This window comes from Podarcis muralis, chromosome 3 (assembly GCF_964188315.1).
Source record: "Podarcis muralis chromosome 3, rPodMur119.hap1.1, whole genome shotgun sequence".
Lineage (NCBI taxonomy): Eukaryota > Metazoa > Chordata > Lepidosauria > Squamata > Lacertidae > Podarcis > Podarcis muralis.
The window spans coordinates 38,398,713-38,418,006 of NC_135657.1; the positions used below are offsets into that span (position 1 = coordinate 38,398,713).

The 19,294-nt window shown below is 50.0% G+C and overlaps 1 protein-coding gene and 1 non-coding gene across 8 annotated transcripts in view; both read right to left on the reverse strand.

Annotated features, from left to right (window-relative positions):
- LOC114594534 (uncharacterized) overlaps nt 1–19,294 on the reverse strand; it is a 47,680-nt gene that overhangs the window by 22,980 nt on the left and 5,406 nt on the right. For 5 of the 7 annotated variants that reach the window (XM_077925657.1, XM_077925654.1, XM_077925655.1 and 2 more), the window contains exons 2-12: nt 18,867–18,971; nt 15,371–15,532; nt 13,815–13,946; nt 12,706–12,894; nt 4,487–4,570; nt 3,749–3,867; nt 3,469–3,583; nt 3,283–3,369; nt 2,185–2,300; nt 1,459–1,546; nt 647–726 (exon numbers count right to left, since the gene is read on the reverse strand). In XM_077925657.1, coding sequence (XP_077781783.1) covers nt 647–726; nt 1,459–1,546; nt 2,185–2,300; nt 3,283–3,369; nt 3,469–3,583; nt 3,749–3,867; nt 4,487–4,570; nt 12,706–12,894; nt 13,815–13,946; nt 15,371–15,532; nt 18,867–18,971 — 1,277 coding nt within the window. Of the gene's footprint in view, nt 1–646; nt 727–1,458; nt 1,547–2,184; nt 2,301–3,282; nt 3,370–3,468; nt 3,584–3,748; nt 3,868–4,486; nt 4,571–12,705; nt 12,895–13,814; nt 13,947–15,370; nt 15,533–15,700; nt 15,982–18,866; nt 18,972–19,294 lie in introns of those variants that run through there. The other 2 variants (XM_077925659.1, XM_077925656.1) reach the window with 2 other exon arrangements.
- TRNAV-UAC (transfer RNA valine (anticodon UAC)) lies at nt 17,161–17,229 on the reverse strand. The gene has a single exon. It is a non-coding gene; the product is annotated as a tRNA-Val (tRNA).

Below are 19,294 nucleotides of genomic sequence, written 5' to 3' on the forward strand. Positions count from 1 at the left end.
GTCTTTAAGACTCTTTGTTATCTGAAGTGAAGGCAGTTTGCATTCTATAACCAATAGTGAACTCAATTCTCTGAGTGCAGGTCCTAATGTAACTAAAGCATCCATGCTCAATGGGGAAGTACCAGCAGGCTCAGGAGAACCACGAGGTTTACAGAAGTACAAATATATATATATATATACCCAGCCAAACGAGGATTCAGCATGCTCAGTGGCCATGGAATGCTGACAACCGAAGAGAGTGATAGAAAACCAGGAAAACTTGAATGGAAGGGGGCATGACTGACTGGAATGCTGAACTGAGCGTTTTGTTGCAGGTGCCACTTAGATTCAATTAGAAGCCACTGGGTGGTGGGCTCAACCTCACAGATTCATTGTTTTTCTGTGGAGCTCTCGGCATCTACCCATAATGAGGCTGGGCTTAGTGCCAAGACCACAGGGACCCCCCCCAACCCATTCAACTTCAAATGGCCAGCCCCTCTGCTAGGAGTAAGAGATAAATTCTTTCCCATAGTGAATTGTTGCTAAGCAACAAAGCAGATCCCAGTAAGCAACTTCTACCCTCCCCTGTCCCAGTTTCTCCTCACCACTTCCCACATAGCTTTCCCCCAGCTTTCTTCTCCCAGGAAAGCACTGTGTGTGCCAATACCTCCTGCTGTCACTGGTGATGGCCTCCTTGCCTGGTGAGTCTGTGTTGCCCTCTTGGCTTCCTTGGATGTCCTTCCATATCTAGGATTAAAAGAAGAGTAAGAATATATTTTGCTCAGAATCCTGAGAGGTAAGACTCTGGGCAGGACCTTCAGACAACTCTGAAGTGGCCCCAAAATTATGGAACCAGTTCCCAGAGATCTGTCTTAATCCAGCTCTTGGCCCAATGCCAAGCATTTTGCATTCTTCCCAGGTGCCACCTTGTGGGAGAAAGGGGGATGAATTTGCCACTCCCCATCCTCTTCCTCTTCCCCACCTTTGCCAGCTGCAACGTTCTTGTGTTAGAGCTTGGCTGAGGCCAAAAAAACTTAAGTAGCATGAAGTCTGTTCTGGGATATTGGTAAAGCAAACAGACCACTGCTTAGCAGCAATCACCAGTGGTCTTCGTTACTAATTCAGGGCGAGAGAGTACATAGCACTCCTCTCTGCTTTTCCTCACCATAAAAAGTAATTGCACTGGCTTGGGCTTTTAAGCACCACCATGTTATAAGCACCACCATGTTATAACAAGAAGGCTACAGCTGAGAATGCTACCTTGTCTGCAGGGACACTTGAGCCACCTGTTCTGGCCCAAGTGTGGCCACCTGAGATTGACAGACTAGTCTTGCCTGTTGCTAGGCATCCATGCATGAAACATTTTCTCCAGAGGTAACTTTTACCCATGAGACATGCCTTACAAATGGAGGATGCTCTGAGGCTGGTCGTCTATGCACAGTACCCAGGAGATCTTGAGGTGTTGAATACTTTTCTTACCTCCCATACAGGTTTTCCTCCGGCCTCTCTCCCTGCACTGTTGGACATGATCTTCACTTGCTCACGATTTGGGGAATCAATTGATCTCCTGGTCAAAGCCAGTAGTGGGGGAATAGGAGCGAGGGGAAGCAGAGAGGTGAAAAAACAAAGAAAACTGTTAGAGTAGAGAACAGAAAAGGGCAAAAAAGAGAGATGATAATCACCACAGAATAAATGAAGACATCCTTGAAGAAATCCTGGTTCTCAAGCCAAATGAGCACAGAGCAGCTCAACACTCAATATTCCAGGGTAGAGTGTCTCAGGCTTATGCACCTAACCCAACTGTTTTCAGCTTTCTCAGGTTGTTTTATTCTGACCCAACATGCTTTCAGCTTTTGTTGAGAGAGGAATGTCTTGGGTAGAGCATCCTGAAGTTACAGTGATAGTAAAGAATGAAATGGGGGGGGGGACACATGTTAGGGTTGCCACCTTTTCTTAGCAGCCTTGCTCCTGTGCATCTAATATCAGTAGCATGCAAAGATTTTCCAGGCACAGTAGACTCCTCACCTGCTTAGTTTCTGTATGCCACACTCCTGTTAAAGGCACACAGCAAAACAGAAAATGGTAGAAGTATTGTCAACAATGGCTCTGGTGTGCCCAAATTAGAGACATTTGCTAAATATAATCATTAACCAGCTCAGAATCCACCTCATGCAGAGAGACAAAAATCAGGCATTCAGCAAATACCTCAATAACTGCTGGAGCTGGGCCCAGCTCTCCTTCACATCTTGATGCTTGAGAGAGACTCGTGCTACTAGGCTGGGATGGAGGCTTGTCAACTGGGACACGGTCACATCCAGCATCTGGGTGGCAAAAAAAGGCTGGCAATGAATGAGTGAGCAGGAGTGACAACTGGTCACTTAACTTAAATTAACCTGACCCATCAAGATAAATGCACCTCACTAGCTATACATATCATGTAGCATATGAGCAATGTGACCAGTAGCCCCTGGTTCCCTAAAACCAAGTGGTTTGCTCAGTCCCTGGTGGGCTACCATGCATCTTAATGGGTGACAAGTTGTGCATGTCTAATCTATAGACTGCCTCCAAAGAAGATGCTGAATTAGACTTTCAGCAGCAAATGTGTGACAATGCAGGATTCAACTCCCTTTCTTGTGGATCATTCCTCAGCATTCAGGAGCTTCTGCTGAAAACTGAGCTTCTTTCAGAATACCAGCATGAGTACCTCACTTTGGATACAATCACTCCAGCAGTGGAGGGGTAGGACATATACCAGATGTTGGTACTTCAGCTGGATATCAGTTTTTGAGTCTAGGTCATCTTGCTTAGTTCATTATTTACAGGATGACAAGTTGCTCTCTAAACTAAGGGAGAAATGGACATGCCTACAAATCTTTTTTTAAAAAAACCTTTGCCCACCCCCCACATCTTTTTTAAGCATGCCACCAGGCTGTCATTATTTTGTGGAAGGGATTCAAGCACATACCAGAAATTTGGGTTTGTGCAATTAAAGTGGATCAAAGCACTCTGCTGCCCTATCACAAATCCATGTTTTAAAAGAATCAAGAATTTTTGTAGTTTGGAAAGTGACAGGAAAATGCACTGAAAAGTGTGGGATGAACAAATGGCTAACATGAATATGTATCAACACATCAGGATAAATGCAGGACAGCTGCTCACTGTTGTATAACCACCCCACAAACAAATCAGAATCATTGCTCAATAAAGACTCTGACCTCTATGTAAGCAACTCAAGATGAATGCTTAATAAATAGGGCATCTGGAGGGGTTCCAAGTCATGTTCCTGGGCATTGCCCAACTTACCATGACCTGACTAGCTATATCCCTGACATCCAGGTCTGGGCTGGTTTCAGGTTCCCTCTGTTTCCCCACTCCACAGAGATTCCTCCGCTACAACAGAAACAACAGGCGTTAAGCCCCGAGACAAGTAGCAATGCAGTTCTTAGAAAGCACCCACCACCTCCTCTTAGAAACTGCTCTAGAATCTACCTTTGCATGGATGGCCCCAAGGAGCACTTCTGCTTGCTGGACGAAGGCAGCAGCTTCTAGAGCCAGCTGCAGGGTCTCATGGTGTTCTTTCAGTGTCCCCTGGAGCCGCAGCCACCTGGAAGGTGAAACGGGCAGAAGGATCTTAGGAACGGGGAAGTAGCTTAGCCTGCACATCCTTGACAGTTAAAGTAAAGCAAATGTGGTCAGATGATTCCGTAGCCCATCCTAATGCTGGTTATGCCCCATCTCTCTTCCCCCACCAGCTCCTGCTCTAGCTCACATTTTATTGAGATGCTTGCGCCGTGCCATAATGCTCCTGCTCTCGCTCTTCCCCTGCTTCTCAAGTTTGTGAGCCAGGCTGTTCATTTCCTCATGCAGGGCCTGGAACTGCTGCTCCTCCTAAGTTGGATGAGAGAGAGAAAAAAGGGGAGGAGAGGCAGGGGAAAAGAGGAATAACATAAACTTACTTTCTATAAAAGTATGACCTCATAAGAAGCTAACCGCTACTGGCATTGCCAACTGAGCCCCAGCAGAATAAACCTTGTACTCAGAAGTTGTTTTCGAAGGGAGCTTAGGAGCTCCCGATAATAATTAAGCATCAACCTTTTTTTTACAGTGCTTTCAGGTGTTCCAAGTACTTCTCATACATTATCTCAGCAATCCTTGCAACAACTATGATGCAGGCCAAGAATTATTATTCCCAAATTGCAGGGAGGAGGGGATGGAGGGCTGAGAAAACAGTAGTACTATCCAGAACAGACAAGAGACAAAATCTTTGTAGTGGCGCCTTTCTATTCTTGCAGATGGCAGCTGCAAAATGTGATGAAGGACTGCACCAGGCTACCCTCTTGTTACCCCAATAGGACCTAGGTATGAACTACAATGCCATTTATATCATCTGAGGTAGGATGCAAAGCCTAACTGCAACCACCCCAGGTAAAACAGCACTGTCAGAACCACACACCCCCAACACTGTACAGAGAAGAGAATCCCGCACGACTGTCAGTAAGACTGTCACCTGTTTCAAGTCAAGGATGCGTCGGGTAAGCTGAATCTTGTCTGCATTCTCTTGCAGCAGGGCAGTTAGCAAAGGTTTCTCTTCCTAGAGGGGCAGATAGAAATGGTTAGAATATACGAGATACTGAAGGCACAGTGACTACAGTGTTACAATTTCATCCCACTCCTAAGAGATGCAAGTGGAGTGGTTTGGTTTTGCTTCAGAATACACAGTTAGAATCCAACTTGTAGACTAGGAGTGGGAAACCATTTTCATTCCAAAGGCAATATTCCCTCCTGGGCAGGACTAGAGGCAAAGGTAGACAGAGCCATGGGTGTCACTCTAACCTTTGTACAATAGGCTACATTCCAGCCGTGCGAAGACAGAGGATTCTACATACGCCCCTCTAACTCTCTCCATCTAGGCAAGCAAGAGTCCCAAGGGCCAAATGGAGAGGAAATTATGAAAATCAATTAATCTTGCTTCTATTTTTGTATTCAGGGTTGTTTTCCTCTTTTAAAGATTTAGGATTTCTAGGAATTAAGAACGTCTTGTTATGGAACGGAATCTGGGGGCGAAGACAAGAGCACATGGAAATTGCTATTAGATGGCCAGTGCAGTCAGCAGACAGGGGAGAAAGCAAACTATAGATGCCATGGGGAGATGACTACCTTAGCTCCCCATCTGCCATAACCAACTACTGTCCAAATCTTTCTGACCTTTGCTCCAAAACCTTGGAAGATTTTTTGAATGCTTTTGTCAGGGTTGCTTCAAGATCCTAGCTCACAGAGGATCACGCTAGCCAACGGTCATTAAGTAAAAGTCTTTATTGAGTTACAGTTTCCATTCTCAAGCTGCTGCGTGCAACCCTACGTCTAGTAGCTAGATCGGCGAAGCTCCGTCTGAATCTCCGCCCCTCGTACACCAACTTAATATCCTAGCCCTGCTCCACCTTTTCCGCCTGACTGTTCTTCTCTGGGTCCCTCTGCCCCCCTGGGTCTCTTCCTTCCGGGATTCTTCGGACGCTGACCCCCCGGACTCTCCTGTCTCCTTGCGCCGGGCTTTAGGACCCGGCTCTCTTTCCGGGCTGCCTACTGCGCCTCCTTCCTGTGCATTTGAACTTGGCGCGCGCGCCCAACCTTCCACCTTCCGTCTAACCGTTTCTTCGCTCCCAGATGGAGGTGTGGCCACCCCTGACTCGTGCCCTCCCTCCTGCTGTGAGCTGCCAGCGCTTGCCCCCTGGCTCCTTTCCTCTTCCCTGCTCTCTGGCGGTGACGCTGGACCCGATCTCCAACTGCTCTCCTCTGATTCCCCTCTGGCTCTATCTCCCTGGGGTGCCCCCCTAAACTCCCCCCTTGCCTTGGCCACTGGTGCTCCTTTCTGTGAATCCTCCGACTCACTGGAGAGACTCGGAGATCTCGGGTCGTCGTCATCGCTCATCCTTTCTTCTGCCTCCTCCCCTTCGCTCTCTGTTTCCTCCCTTGCCCTTGCCTCTGCTCCTGAACCCCTGACATCCATCCCCCCCTCGAAGCCCCCCACTCCCCCTTCCCCTCCTTCCGGTGCTGGAGCTGGGTGCTGCTGCGTCAAGGAGACGAATGTCGGGTACCGTTCGGTTCCCGTAGCGGGCCTCCCTCCGAAGTCTTCCGGTTCTTCCTCCCTTCTCTCGTCGACGACGGTCACCTCTGCTTCCATCTCTGTGCCGCCGTGCTCGAAACCTGGATCGTCCCCGAAAATGTCCATGTCCGTCTCTCCCTCGCTTCCTCCAGGCGGCGTTGCTCGGCCTGGACCTTCTTGCCACTTCCTGCGCCACTGTTCCTCTGGTTTGTCGTCCCACCAATACGAGGGTTCTGAGGCAGATCCCGAGGGCGACCCCTCCGGGGAACGGACGTCTCGTATCGGGTCCTCGTCAGAGTCGAACCCCCGGAACGTGCTGCCCGAAAGCGTGGGTGTGAAAAGCCAGTCGTCGAAAAAGTCTGCTGGCATCGGTCTATGTGGGAAGAGGGCATGAAACTCGTCTTTGAGCAGAGGTTCGTCCAAGGCGTAGTCCGGCACCCAACTGTTCGCACTGGCCGGGGTGCCCTCCCTGGCGAGAAAGTATTCTACCCCTTCTTCCCCCCATCTGGAATCCAAAATCTCTGTGACTTCGTTGATGCGCTCCTTCTGTGCCACTCCTGCGTGCCCTGTTCTGTCTCTGGCCGGACTCTGCGCCGTTCCGGGTTCCTGAAACCTGTGCGGTGCCTTGTAGGGAGTGAGCACCGATCTGTGGAATACCGGATGCATTCTGGAACCCTCCGGAAGCGCCAGCCTGAAGGCCACCGGGTTGACCTGCTCTTCGACTTGATAGGGCCCCAGTTGCTTATGCCCTAGTTTCTTCTTGGCCAACGACCTGGCCGGCACTGCGTGGGCTGCTAACCAGACCCAGTCCCCCACGTGTAGCTCTTCGCCAACCCTTCTGCGTTTGTCCGCTTGTACCTTGTATGCGTGCTTGGCCAGCTCCAGGTGGCGCCTCAGCTGATCGTGGACCTCCTGCAGTTCCGACGCGAACGCATCTGCCGTCTGCGGCTCCCCTTCCCCCAGCCTTTCCAGTCCCGGGAAGGTTCTGGGGTGCCTCCCGTTGTTGGCGAAGAACGGTGTGACCCCCGTGGACACGTGCTTCGTGTTGTTGTAAGCGAACTCGGCGAGCGGCAGGTAATCCACCCACGTCGCAGGCTGTTGATTTGCATAGCACCTCAAGTACTGCTGCATGATGGCATTGACCCGCTCTGCTTGCCCGTTGGTTTGCGGGTGTCTCGCCGACGCCAGGTTGATCTTGACGTTCAGGAAGCCCATCAGCCGCTGCCAGAAATTTGAGATGAACTGCCGCCCCCGGTCGGACAGAATAGACCGTGGCAGACCGTGAACCTTGAACACGTGGTCTATGAACAGTTTGGCGGTTTGTTCCGCCGTGGCCACCTTCGCACACGGAATGAAATGTGCCATCTTGGAGAACAAGTCCACCACCACCAGCACTGCCGTCTTGCCCCTCGAGCTGGGCAGATCCGTGACAAAGTCCAGGGCCACCCTCTCCCAAGGTTCGGCCGGAGTTTGCAGCGGTTCCAACAGTCCGGCCGGCGGTCTAAGCACTGGCTTCGCCCTCTGGCAGGTGTCACACCTCGCCACGTAGTCCGCGACCTCCCTTCTCATTCCAGGCCACCAGAAATCCCTGGCTACTAGTTCCACCGTCTTCTCCTTGCCGAAGTGCCCTGCAGTGGGCGCGTCGTGCAGCTGCTGCAGCACCTTGGCGCGAAGTTCGTCTCCCGGCACGTATATGGCCCCTTTACGGATGAGCAATCCATCTCTTAGCTGGAAACCGTCGGCCGCTGCTTTGCCCCTTTGCACCTCTGAGATCTTTGCTTGCGCGAAGGAGTCCCCCTGCAACGCTCGTCGCACCGCCTCCAGATCCACGGTTGCCGCGGCGCACGCCCACACTGTTGGTGCGAAGATGTGCATGGCGGCCGCTGGCGTTGCTTCCTCCAGATACTGTGGCTTGCGGGAGAGAGCGTCCGCCATGATGTTGGTGTCCCCCGGGACATACTCTATTCGGAAGTCGAAGTTCGCAAAGAACTCAGCCCAACGTATCTGCCTTTGGTTCAGGAACTGTGCCGTGCGCCAGTGCTCTAGGTTCTTGTGGTCCGTGCAAACCTGCACCGTGTGCTTGGCGCCGATCAGAAAGTGCCTCCACGCCTTGAACGCTGCATGAATGGCCAGCAACTCCCTGTCCCATATGGTGTAGTTCTGCTCGGACTTGCTGAGCTTCCTGGAGTAAAACGCTCCCGGTCGCCACACCCCCTGCGGGTCTTTCTGCAGCAGGACCGCCCCCACGGCTCTGTCCGAGGCGTCAGTCTCCACCCTCATCGGCTTGCTGGGGTTGACATGAAGCAGCTGCTCTTCCGACGCGAAGAGACGCTTGAGTGCCTGAAAGGACTGTTCCGCCTGCTCTGTCCAAATGAACTTCTTCTTCTTGGAGCTAAGCGTGTCAGTGATGGCCGCCGTCTGCATAGCGAAGCCCTTGATAAACTTGCGATAGAAGTTCGCAAAGCCGACAAACCGTTGGACCTCCTTCCGGTTGCGCGGGCTCTTCCAATCCAACACCGCTCGAACCTTGGCGCTGTCCATGGCGAGCCCCTTGTCAGACAGCTTGTAGCCCAGAAAATCCACCTCCGTCACGTCAAATTGGCACTTCTCCAGCTTGGCATAGAGCCTATGGTGCTTCAGCCTGTTCAGTACTTCCTTGACGTGTTTGTCATGCTCCTGTTGCGACTCCGAAAAGATCAGGATGTCATCTAAGAAACAGACGCACGTCTTGTAGAGAAGTCCCGCCAACACGTGATGCATGAATGCTTGAAAAACGTGGGAGCCATTTTGCAATCCAAAAGGCATAACTCTATATTCGTAGGTCCCCAGTGGCGTGAACATGGCTGTTTTCCACTCGTCTCCCTCCCGCATGCGAATGAGGTTGTACGCACCTCGCAGATCCAATTTGGTGAACACTCTGCCCTTCCGCACCTTTGCGAGGAGGTCGTCAATTCGGGGCATGGGGAAGTCCGACGGCTTAGTCACACTGTTCAAGATCCTGTAATCCACTACGAGCCTCTTTTGGGGCGTATCCCGCTTCTTAACGAAGAACACCGGGCTGCCTCCCACCGCCTTGGACTCTCGGATGAAACCGCGCTCCAAATTATGATCTATGAACTCCTTGAGTTCTTGCAGCTCGTCCTCTGACATGGAATACAGTCTCCCCTTAGGCAGCGCCGCCCCTGGCAGCAGGTCAATCTTGCAGTCATATGGCCTGTGAGGGGGTAGCCTGTCTGCCTCCTTCTCGCAGAAAACTTCCAAAAATTCTGCGTACTTGTGGGGAATCGCTTGCAGCGTGCCTAGCAATAGCTGTGACTCCTCTTCCTCTCCTTCCTGCCTGGGCACGATGCAGTGTTCAGCACAAAAGGAAGAGCCGAAGGTCAGCTGCCTCTGGTACCAAGCCAGCGTTGGGCTGTGTTTGTCCAGCCAACTCATGCCCAACACAATGGGCGTGTCCGACAATTGAGTGACGTTGAAGCTGATGACTTCTTGGTGATTCCCAAGTCGCATCACCATCGGTGGCGTCTGCTGCACCACTTGCCCTCCTAGCAGCTCCCTGCCATCCACCGTGACCACCTGCAGGGGCAGTGTGGCCGGCAGCAACTGTATAGCATGCTGGTTGACAAAGTCCTGCCCCATAAAGTCCGCATTGCTGCCTGAGTCAATGGTGATTGGCACGTCCATGGTGATGCCATTGGGCAGCTGGAGCGACGCGGTGAGCCTCACCACTGGTTTGGGCGGGAGGGGGTTCACGGGCTGTAAAATCTCTGGGGACTGCATCATTAATACGTCTGGCTGGGCCCCAGTGCCTCTTCCTCCAGCCAGACAGCGTCGTTTCCCTGCTGTGGTTCTCCTTGCTGCGTTGCTGCAGTCGCCATTGCTGAGGCTGCAGTGAGCTTGTGGAGCCTCTGGGGACACTCTTTCGCCATATGCCCTGGCTCCTCACAGACGTAACACTTCCTGTTCCCTCTAGGAGGCTTCGCTTTCACTGCTGCTGGTGCTAGGGCTCTGGTTGCTGACTGAGCCCTGGCACCTCCAACCTCCATCGGTTCAGCTCCTCCCCCTGGCGGAGGCGTGGATTGCGTACGTGCTGCTTCTCTGGGAAAGAAGGAGGAGCCCCTGGCTGGTTCGCGCCCTCCACGCCCTTCGTCCCTGCTCCACGGACGTCCTTCCAGCCGTACCCCCACTGCCAGCGCCCTCTGCACGACCTCCTGGGTGGTCCGGGGTCTCTCCCCCCTCGCAATCTCATCTTTTACAGAGCTGTTTAGTCCCTCCCAGAAAAGGTCTCTTACAGGGGTCGCATCTCTGTCCCATTCTAGGGCACTGGCCAAGGCGAAAAAGCGGGCATGGTACTGCCGTACGCTGGCCCTTCCCTGCTTCAGTCCATGAATCTGTTGCCGAGCAAGATCCACGTCAATGCTTGATAAAAAACACGCATCCATCGCTTTAATAAAGGCATTCGCATTTTGGAGCGCCGGATCGTTATCCCTCCATAAATTGCGCAGCCATGCTCTGGCATCCCCATGCAAATAAGACATGATGAATCCCACTTTCTCTTGCTCATCTCTAAAATCTTTACTCAGCAGTTGCAGTGCACACAGTACGTCTGCTTTAAAATTGGGATACTGTTGCAGGTTCCCATCGAAGTGAGAGACCAGACCGCCTGTGCGTCTCCCCAACCCAATCCCCTCTGGTTTGGGTGTCTGTTGCCCTTGCTTCGTAAGCACTTCCAACCTGACCTGGAGATCCCTGTAGGCGGCAGCTGCGTCCTCCTCTCTCTTCCTGGATGCGAGAGCCTCGGCATTCAGCTGTGACACTGCTTCTCTGAGTTCCGCTATCTGCTGTTCAGCCGTCATGTCGGCTGCCGTTCGTGAGCTCACTAGTAGGCACCTGCTTCTCTCCTCTCCTCGAGGCTGTAGATGCCCACAATACGAGAGACGGAGCTTACTGTCAGGGTTGCTTCAAGATCCTAGCTCACAGAGGATCACGCTAGCCAACGGTCATTAAGTAAAAGTCTTTATTGAGTTACAGTTTCCATTCTCAAGCTGCTGCGTGCAACCCTACGTCTAGTAGCTAGATCGGCGAAGCTCCGTCTGAATCTCCGCCCCTCGTACACCAACTTAATATCCTAGCCCTGCTCCACCTTTTCCGCCTGACTGTTCTTCTCTGGGTCCCTCTGCCCCCCTGGGTCTCTTCCTTCCGGGATTCTTCGGACGCTGACCCCCCGGACTCTCCTGTCTCCTTGCGCCGGGCTTTAGGACCCGGCTCTCTTTCCGGGCTGCCTACTGCGCCTCCTTCCTGTGCATTTGAACTTGGCGCGCGCGCCCAACCTTCCACCTTCCGTCTAACCGTTTCTTCGCTCCCAGATGGAGGTGTGGCCACCCCTGACTCGTGCCCTCCCTCCTGCTGTGAGCTGCCAGCGCTTGCCCCCTGGCTCCTTTCCTCTTCCCTGCTCTCTGGCGGTGACGCTGGACCCGATCTCCAACTGCTCTCCTCTGATTCCCCTCTGGCTCTATCTCCCTGGGGTGCCCCCCTAAACTCCCCCCTTGCCTTGGCCACTGGTGCTCCTTTCTGTGAATCCTCCGACTCACTGGAGAGACTCGGAGATCTCGGGTCGTCGTCATCGCTCATCCTTTCTTCTGCCTCCTCCCCTTCGCTCTCTGTTTCCTCCCTTGCCCTTGCCTCTGCTCCTGAACCCCTGACAGCTTTCTTTTTAAAATGTAATCTATTGAGTTAATTCCAAAGGTGGATTTCAGAAAAATCTGACCAGCTGGGGAGATCCTTCTATATATGTGCCTGGCATCTGCAGGCAAAACATAAATTCCTCTTCCCTATGGCTATGCATAGCTCTTCCCTAGTTCTCATTATTATTCACCCATTCATTACATTTCTATCCCAAGGGAGATCATAGAATCATAGAATCATAGAATCATAGAGTTGGAAGAGACCACAAGGGCCATCGAGTCCAACCCCCTGCCAAGCAGGAAACACCATCAGAGCACTCCTGACATATGGTTGTCAAGCCTCTGCTTAAAGACCTCCAAAGAAGGAGACTCCACCACACTCCTTGGCAGCAAATTCCACTGTCGAACAGCTCTTACTGTCAGGAAGTTCTTCCTAATGTTTAGGTGGAATCTTCTTTCTTGTAGTTTGGATCCATTGCTCCGTGTCCGCTTCTCTGGAGCAGCAGAAAACAGCCTTTCTCCCTCCTCTATGTGACATCCTTTTATATATTTGAACATGGCTATCATATCACCCCTTAACCTCCTCTTCTCCAGGCTAAACATGCCCAGCTCCCTTAGCCGTTCCTCATAAGGCATCATTTCCAGGCCTTTGACCATTTTGGTTGCCCTCCTCTGGACACGTTCCAGTTTGTCAGTGTCCTTCTTGAACTGTGGTGCCCAGAACTGGACACAGTACTCCAGGTGAGGTCTGACCAGAGCAGAATACAGTGGCACTATTACTTCCCTTGATCTAGATGCTATACTCCTATTGATGAGGCCCAGAATTGCATTGGCTTTTTTAGCTGCCGCGTCACACTGTTGGCTCATCAGGGCAGCATAGATATATATTATACATGCTGCAGAAACAGGGGGGCTGAGGGTTGGCCCTGCTTTGGCACATACCTTCTGCCTGATCCAAGCTTCTAGTTGCTCAGCTTTCTGGTTGAACTCTTGTAAGTTTCTGAGTCCGCTCACTGCTTTGCTCTGATTTGCTGCCATCTGCTTCAGCAGTTGCCACTGTTCGCACAGGGTTTGTAGTCGCCTCGCTATCTCGGCATTGGAGTTTGACTGGACAGTAAGCTGGTCACCCATCTATGGATGGGAAAGAACATAAGAGCACGTGAAGAGCCCTGCTGGATCAGGATGATGCCCAACATCCTGTTCAAACAGTCACCTGTGAGAAGCCTGCAAGCATAACCTGAGCATATCAGCGCTTTCCTCACTTGTGATTCCCAGCAAATGGTATTCACAGGTATACTGGCACTGACCATGGAGATAGAACCCAGCCATTGTGGCTAGTAGCGACTGATAGTCTTACCCATGGGTAGGCAAACTAAGGCCTGGGGGCCAGATCCGGCCCAATTGCCTTCTGAATCCGGCCTGCCTGGTGTTTTTACATGAGTAGAATGTGTGTTTTTATTTAAAATGCATCTTTGGGCTATTTGTGGGGCATAGGAATTTGTTCATATTTCCCCCCCCCCAAAATATAGTCCTGCCCCCCACAAGGTCTGAGGGACAGTGGACCGGCCCCCTGCTGAAAAGTTTGCTGACCCCTGGTCTTATCCTCCACGAATTTGTCTAATCTTCTTTTAAAGCCATCCAAGTTGGTGGCCATCACTGCCTCCTGTGTTTTCCCCCTAGCTCTGATAATAACCATCTTGAAGTGATGCAATCAAAACTGTGCACACAGTTGCAAATGTGCTCCCTCGGCATAGATATAACAGCGTTATGACACTGATAGTTTTGTTTTCAGTCCCTCTCCTAACGATCCCTAACATGGAATCTGCATTCCATGGAGAGGCGGGACTTAAAAGTCATCCAGTCTTGCCAGAGCACTGATTTCATGGAAACTCTAGAAATCAAGAGTGCAGAAACAGGAGGAAATACAGAGATGCTGGACTACAGGAGAGGGAGCAAGGGTGAGCAGGATTCAGGTCTCTCTTCAGGGCCGTGCTGCAACCTAAAGAACTCAAAGCAGGGGGGAGAGGGGGCTTCCAGAGACCTTGTTGTACCTGGTTCAGTTTGATCATGGTATTCTCGAAGTCTTTCATGTCTCTTTGTAACGTCTGTGCTGCCCGCTCCCATTCCTGAATACTGCAACCATCCTTCAGGTCTCGGAGTTTCGCTCGCACCCATTTCTCAGCCTGAAACATGAAGACAAATGCCAAGATGGGAACTGGACAAGCAGCTGGGGAAAGCACTCTTTCTACTTCCATTAGGAAGTTCAAAAGTCTGATTTTGTATGGGAGAAAGGAGAGACTCTGGGCAAAATGGAGAAGATGCCTGTTCTGGCATGACATTAAAGAAAACCCAGTACAGGATTATTCCATCTAACTCCCCATTGCTACAGCATGTAATCCTGTGGAATTGCAATGTTTTTAATCATTTGTTTGTTTGTTTTAACCAAAGCTTGGGTTTGATGGTGAAGGTCTCTCTTCAATACACAGGAGAGCTGCTGCCGGCATGAGAAGACCATATTGGGCTAGATGGGCAAACAGTCTGACCGGGTAAAAGGTGACTTCCTTCCAATATTCCCCTACAGCAGCATCCAGATGTTGTGAACAGATGGCTGCTCTGGCTGGGACTCATGAGAGTTGTGGTCCAGAACATATGGAGGACGTCAGGTTGGCAAAGGCTGCCCTGGAGTTAACCTCACCACAGATCCACCCCGGATGTTTCAGAAGTCAATCCATAGAATGGAAAAATGCTAAGTAGATGCTTCAAGCAGTGAGTGACAGAGTGGCACAAGTGTGAATTAATTTATCTTAATTATGTAGTTACCCATCTACACTGATTTTCAGATACCAAGCTCATAGTCATGTCTACAAGCACTGAGACATGTTCCAGCTATGTGCTTGGGATTAGCAAGAGCTGGAAAACAGGGGAGCAAAGAAGCTGCTATGTGCAGTGCAAGAGCTCAGCCTGGGTTTGGTCTGAGCTGCTCAGATTGAAGAGCCAGGCATGAATTAGCAGCTTTACAAGAGCAGGTGGAATGCAATTGGTCCCTTGTGTCACCTGGCCAATGCTAAACTCCTGAGTGCCATGTGGGTAACAGGCTGCCTGTTTCTACCACCGTGGCTAAAAGTTCCTGGTTCAAGACACCTGGCACAGAGAGGAATGACAGCCATCTTTCTCACAGGGCTGCTGTGAAGTCACATGACAAAAGCTACATACCCAAACATTCTGATATAAAAATAATACACTTTTATTATCACCTAGATGTCCCTACACCGGGCTGAGACTGCTATTCTGTGCCCCCTTCACCTCAAAGAGATGGGAAAGAAATCAGATATCTGTGGATTGACCCCCTCTACTCTGGTCCTCCATCCTAAAGACAAGCTGCCAAGGATGACCTCATGCCATAACAACAGCCTCCCTCTAGCCAAGGGACCTTGTCTCCTTCCGTCTGCACGTTCCTCTCACTTTAACAGAGGAAAGACCTTTGGCAAGGAAAAGGCTGCCTTCCCTTCCTTTCTACTGTAGTATGGGAAAGAAGAGAAGAACATGTTCCTGCTCTACCGAGACACTGAAGGGGATTTGTTCCTCTGCCAATCTCATTTTCTTTTACCTGCATCATGTCACAGTTGAACTGAGCTATGTGAGGGCTCCATTTGGAAAGGTCGGCCAGCCCTGGGCTGCTCTGGAGGCAAGGCTTCAGCCCTGCTACTTTGCCTGCCTGTATGTTCTTGACATTCTCCTTCCAGGGACCTGCAACAGCACAGCTTGACATCTAGGAGAGAGAAACAGAGGGAAAGAAAAAGTTTGTTTAGATTTGGTCCACGTCTGATAAAGGGGAAGCAGCAATGCCCTAATTGAGCTTCAGGGGGGTTTGGAACTAACGGCCTTGTGCAGTAAGTTAATCAACAAGATAGAGTCTTAGGCTATGTACACACTGTACCTTTAAAGCTTGCTTCCACTGAAATCCTTCAGTGTTTTTGTATTATCCATTCACTGCAAGAATCTTGTATGCAGTGAGTAAATGGTTCATCTTTCTCAGCACATATGGACAAGGCTGGTGGTATAGTTGAAGACAAAACTCTCTAGAAGTTCTTTCCTGGCACTGCTACTCAAGATCCACTAAGGTGCCAGGGATCAAGCCTAAGGCGTCATCTAAGCAAAACATAGAAGAGGAAAGGCCCTATCTTTACGTTCATCTCATCCTGCCTCTCTCAGGTTCGGCAGAAGTAAACCTATTTCTGCAAAACTCCCAGCCCTCAGGTAAAAGAGCTTTGCTCCCTGAACAAACAGGGAGACTTTTTGTCTGCCTGCCTTACAAATGAGCTCAGACCCTGCTCCTCAAAAGCAGTCTAGAGAGATACTTATTTTAAGTAACTCATCAAATGGGAGAAAGTCTGGATTTCTTCCAGGCTTTGTTCTTGTGGTCAGAAATGATGCAATGTTCTGTCACCACTCCAAGACCGCTAAGGTCAGCCAACTGCAGAAATGGCTTTCCTCCAAGCTCAGCCCAAGGTCCAGCTGCAAACTACCATGGAGGGCTAAATTTGTAAACAGTATCTCAAATCCCACTGCAGGAAGAGAGGTCAGTACTGGCTGCTCTTAAATGGTAGAGCATGGAAAGAGAAGCTTAACACTACTGAACTCAGAACACTGACAGCACACATACCAGAGCACTTATGAAAGATACGATTTGAGACCTTCAAGCAGAGAAGGTGTAAGTCAGGAGGGAAACAGTTCATGATGCATGAAGAGCACGACTCAGAAATATAACAATTTTAAGATTAAAGCTTGGGCGCATATTCCCAACAAAGTTCATGCTAAGGGTAGGTCTACACTGCAAACACAAGCTGGTTTCAATCCAGTTTAATGACCAGCTTCACCCCTCTCAATGATTCCTGGAGATAAGTTTCCTGTAAGGTAAAAGGTAAAGGGACCATTAGGTCCAGTTGTGACCGACCTGGGGTTGCGGCACTCATCTTGCTTTATCGGCCGAGGGAGCCGGCGTACAGCTTCCGGGTCATGTGGCGAACCAGAGCAGCACATGGAAACGCTGTTTACCTTCCCGCTGGAGCGGTACCTATTTATCTACTTGCACTTTGACGTGCTTTCAAATTGCTAGGTTGGCAGGAGCAGGGACCGAGCAACAGGAGCTCACCCCATTGCGGGGATTCAAACCGCCGACCTTCTAATCTGCAAGTCCTAGGCTCTGTGGTTTAACCCACAGCGCCACCCGCATCCCTAAGTTTCCTGTAAGTGTATGTAAACTAGGTGGTAGGAGGAGAGACAAAAGCTGCTGCATTATTCTGAGTCAGACCATTGGTCCATCTTAGTTCATCACTATCTACACTGACTGGCAGCAGTTCTTCAGGGGTTCAGACAGGGGACAACCCAAGCCTTACCTGGAGATGCCAGGGATTGAACCTGGGACCTCCTGCATGTAAAGCAGATGCTCTGCCACTGAGCTATGACTCTAGAGCAAAAGATGTCTGGCAAAGAATTCTCATCACCTCATAGAGGGCCCCCAACACTGTCGAACCAGTTGTAGTGTAGGGGCATCCAAAAAGGAGACCTGAATGAAAGCCAATAGGTTTGGCATGGGAATGTCTCAGAATACAAATATGGAATGAAAACAGAAGAGACTGAACAGAAACAGTTCCTAGAGGACAGCAAGTGGCATGGGGTTGTCAGTAAGAACACACATATCTGCAATGGAAAAGTAGCTCCCCATCAAGACTAGGGGCAGCACAGCAGCCTCATAAATTGATCACGGCTAGACACATTATAGAAAACAAGAATAATTCTTATTCTTACTCAAGAAGGGACAGGGGGAGCCACTATTAAAGGGACTGGACTTTACAACATAGATGACTGAGTCCTTGATAATCTATAGTTGTTTGTAGCCTAAGTTATCACCCTTCTAATGATGTCCTGTTCAGTTTTTGCATGATAAGCTTGTGGACATGCCCCAGGCATAACCTAATTTCCTCCCATGACATTTTCCCCAGAACTTTTTTTCATTTGCATTTCTGTCTGGCAGGATATAACGAGGGAAGCTGGAAATGAACAAGGAAGACACTTTGCACAAGGACACAAAAAAGAGACTGTGGTGGGGCACAGCCTTTGAGAGATTGGAGGCGGGCGCAATACCCTGACATTTCCCATTAGCTTGTGCCTTCAGTCAAAATGGCATGCCATGTTCTCATGGCATGAGTGGTGGCCTTTCAAAGGATGCATTAGAAAGTGATGAACTGGTAATGCTTTGGTCTTTACGCTGGATGCCAATTAGCTGAAAGAATATGCAAAGTGGTACCAGGGTCTCCCAGATTACATTTTTATATACTGCACTGAAAGAACACACATCTGTACATGGAAGAGCTATGAGAGCTCCCCCTTCAGACAAGACCCCATAAACCTGGAAAGGTGGTGTGCGAATCACTAAAGCTACAATGCTAAGCAGGAACATTGATGATTAACTTCTACTGAACTTGGCAATATTTCTGAGCAAATGTTCTCAGGACTGCACCGCAAGATATCTTCTGTTGCTACTTCTACATCACATATGAATCACTTGTGCAGCTTCTCATGGAATGTGCTCTTCCTTGGTTCAGGTAGCTTTTTGTACATGCTTTAACAGAGCCAGAATATACAGCCGCAACACAGGCAGCCCTTAGAACAGGATGGGAAAACTGAGCTCTCCAGATACTATTAGACTACAACTCCCATCATCCCTGGCCACTGACCCAGCTGGGTGGAACTGATGGGAGTGCGAGTCCAATGGCATCTGGTGAGCCGCAGGCTCCCCATCCAAACCTCAGAATGTGTGCACCTCCACTTATATAGGTAGATAATGTACAGAGAAACTGTGGAGAGACAATTAATTTGTAAAGGCTTTTTGCATCCTTGAGATTTCAATGATCTATCGAGGAACGCAAGGAATTCTCATGGGCTCATTCCTTCCACTGCTCTACAAGGACACAAAAATGAAAGCATGCAGTCCATATTCTATAATTGAGTCTGTCTTTATTTCCATTTGAAAAGACTCAAAACAGTCACCAAGGCTCACAAACAAAGGACTTATATATTAGAGGGGGTATAAAGGCACATACCATGTGAAGAGGAGCAACTCTGCCCAATGAAGAATGGCCACAAACCTGGGGCCTCCTAGAGTCTTGCTTTTCTTCTTCTATTTCCACCTCTTTTCTGAGAAAGACCTAAAAGGTGGGGGGAAACAGATAATGGATGAGGAGAGTGCAACCTCATCCAGTTCTGAAGAATATTAGAGAATACTTGAACTGGACAACTAAGGGCTGCTCATGATGCAAAGGCAGAGCGAAGAGGAAAGGAAACTTCTCAGGGGCAGACTTCATCACATTTGCCCAACTGCAGCATAAAGCAAGGTCTCATCCAAATTATGCTCTTAGGTGAGCATCACACACCCATGCTAGCTGGTCAACCACAATTTCAACAAAGCCTATCTGCCAGCTGCTACTGTGTCACAAATCTGCAGGCAGCCATTCCATGAGAATACAGAGCA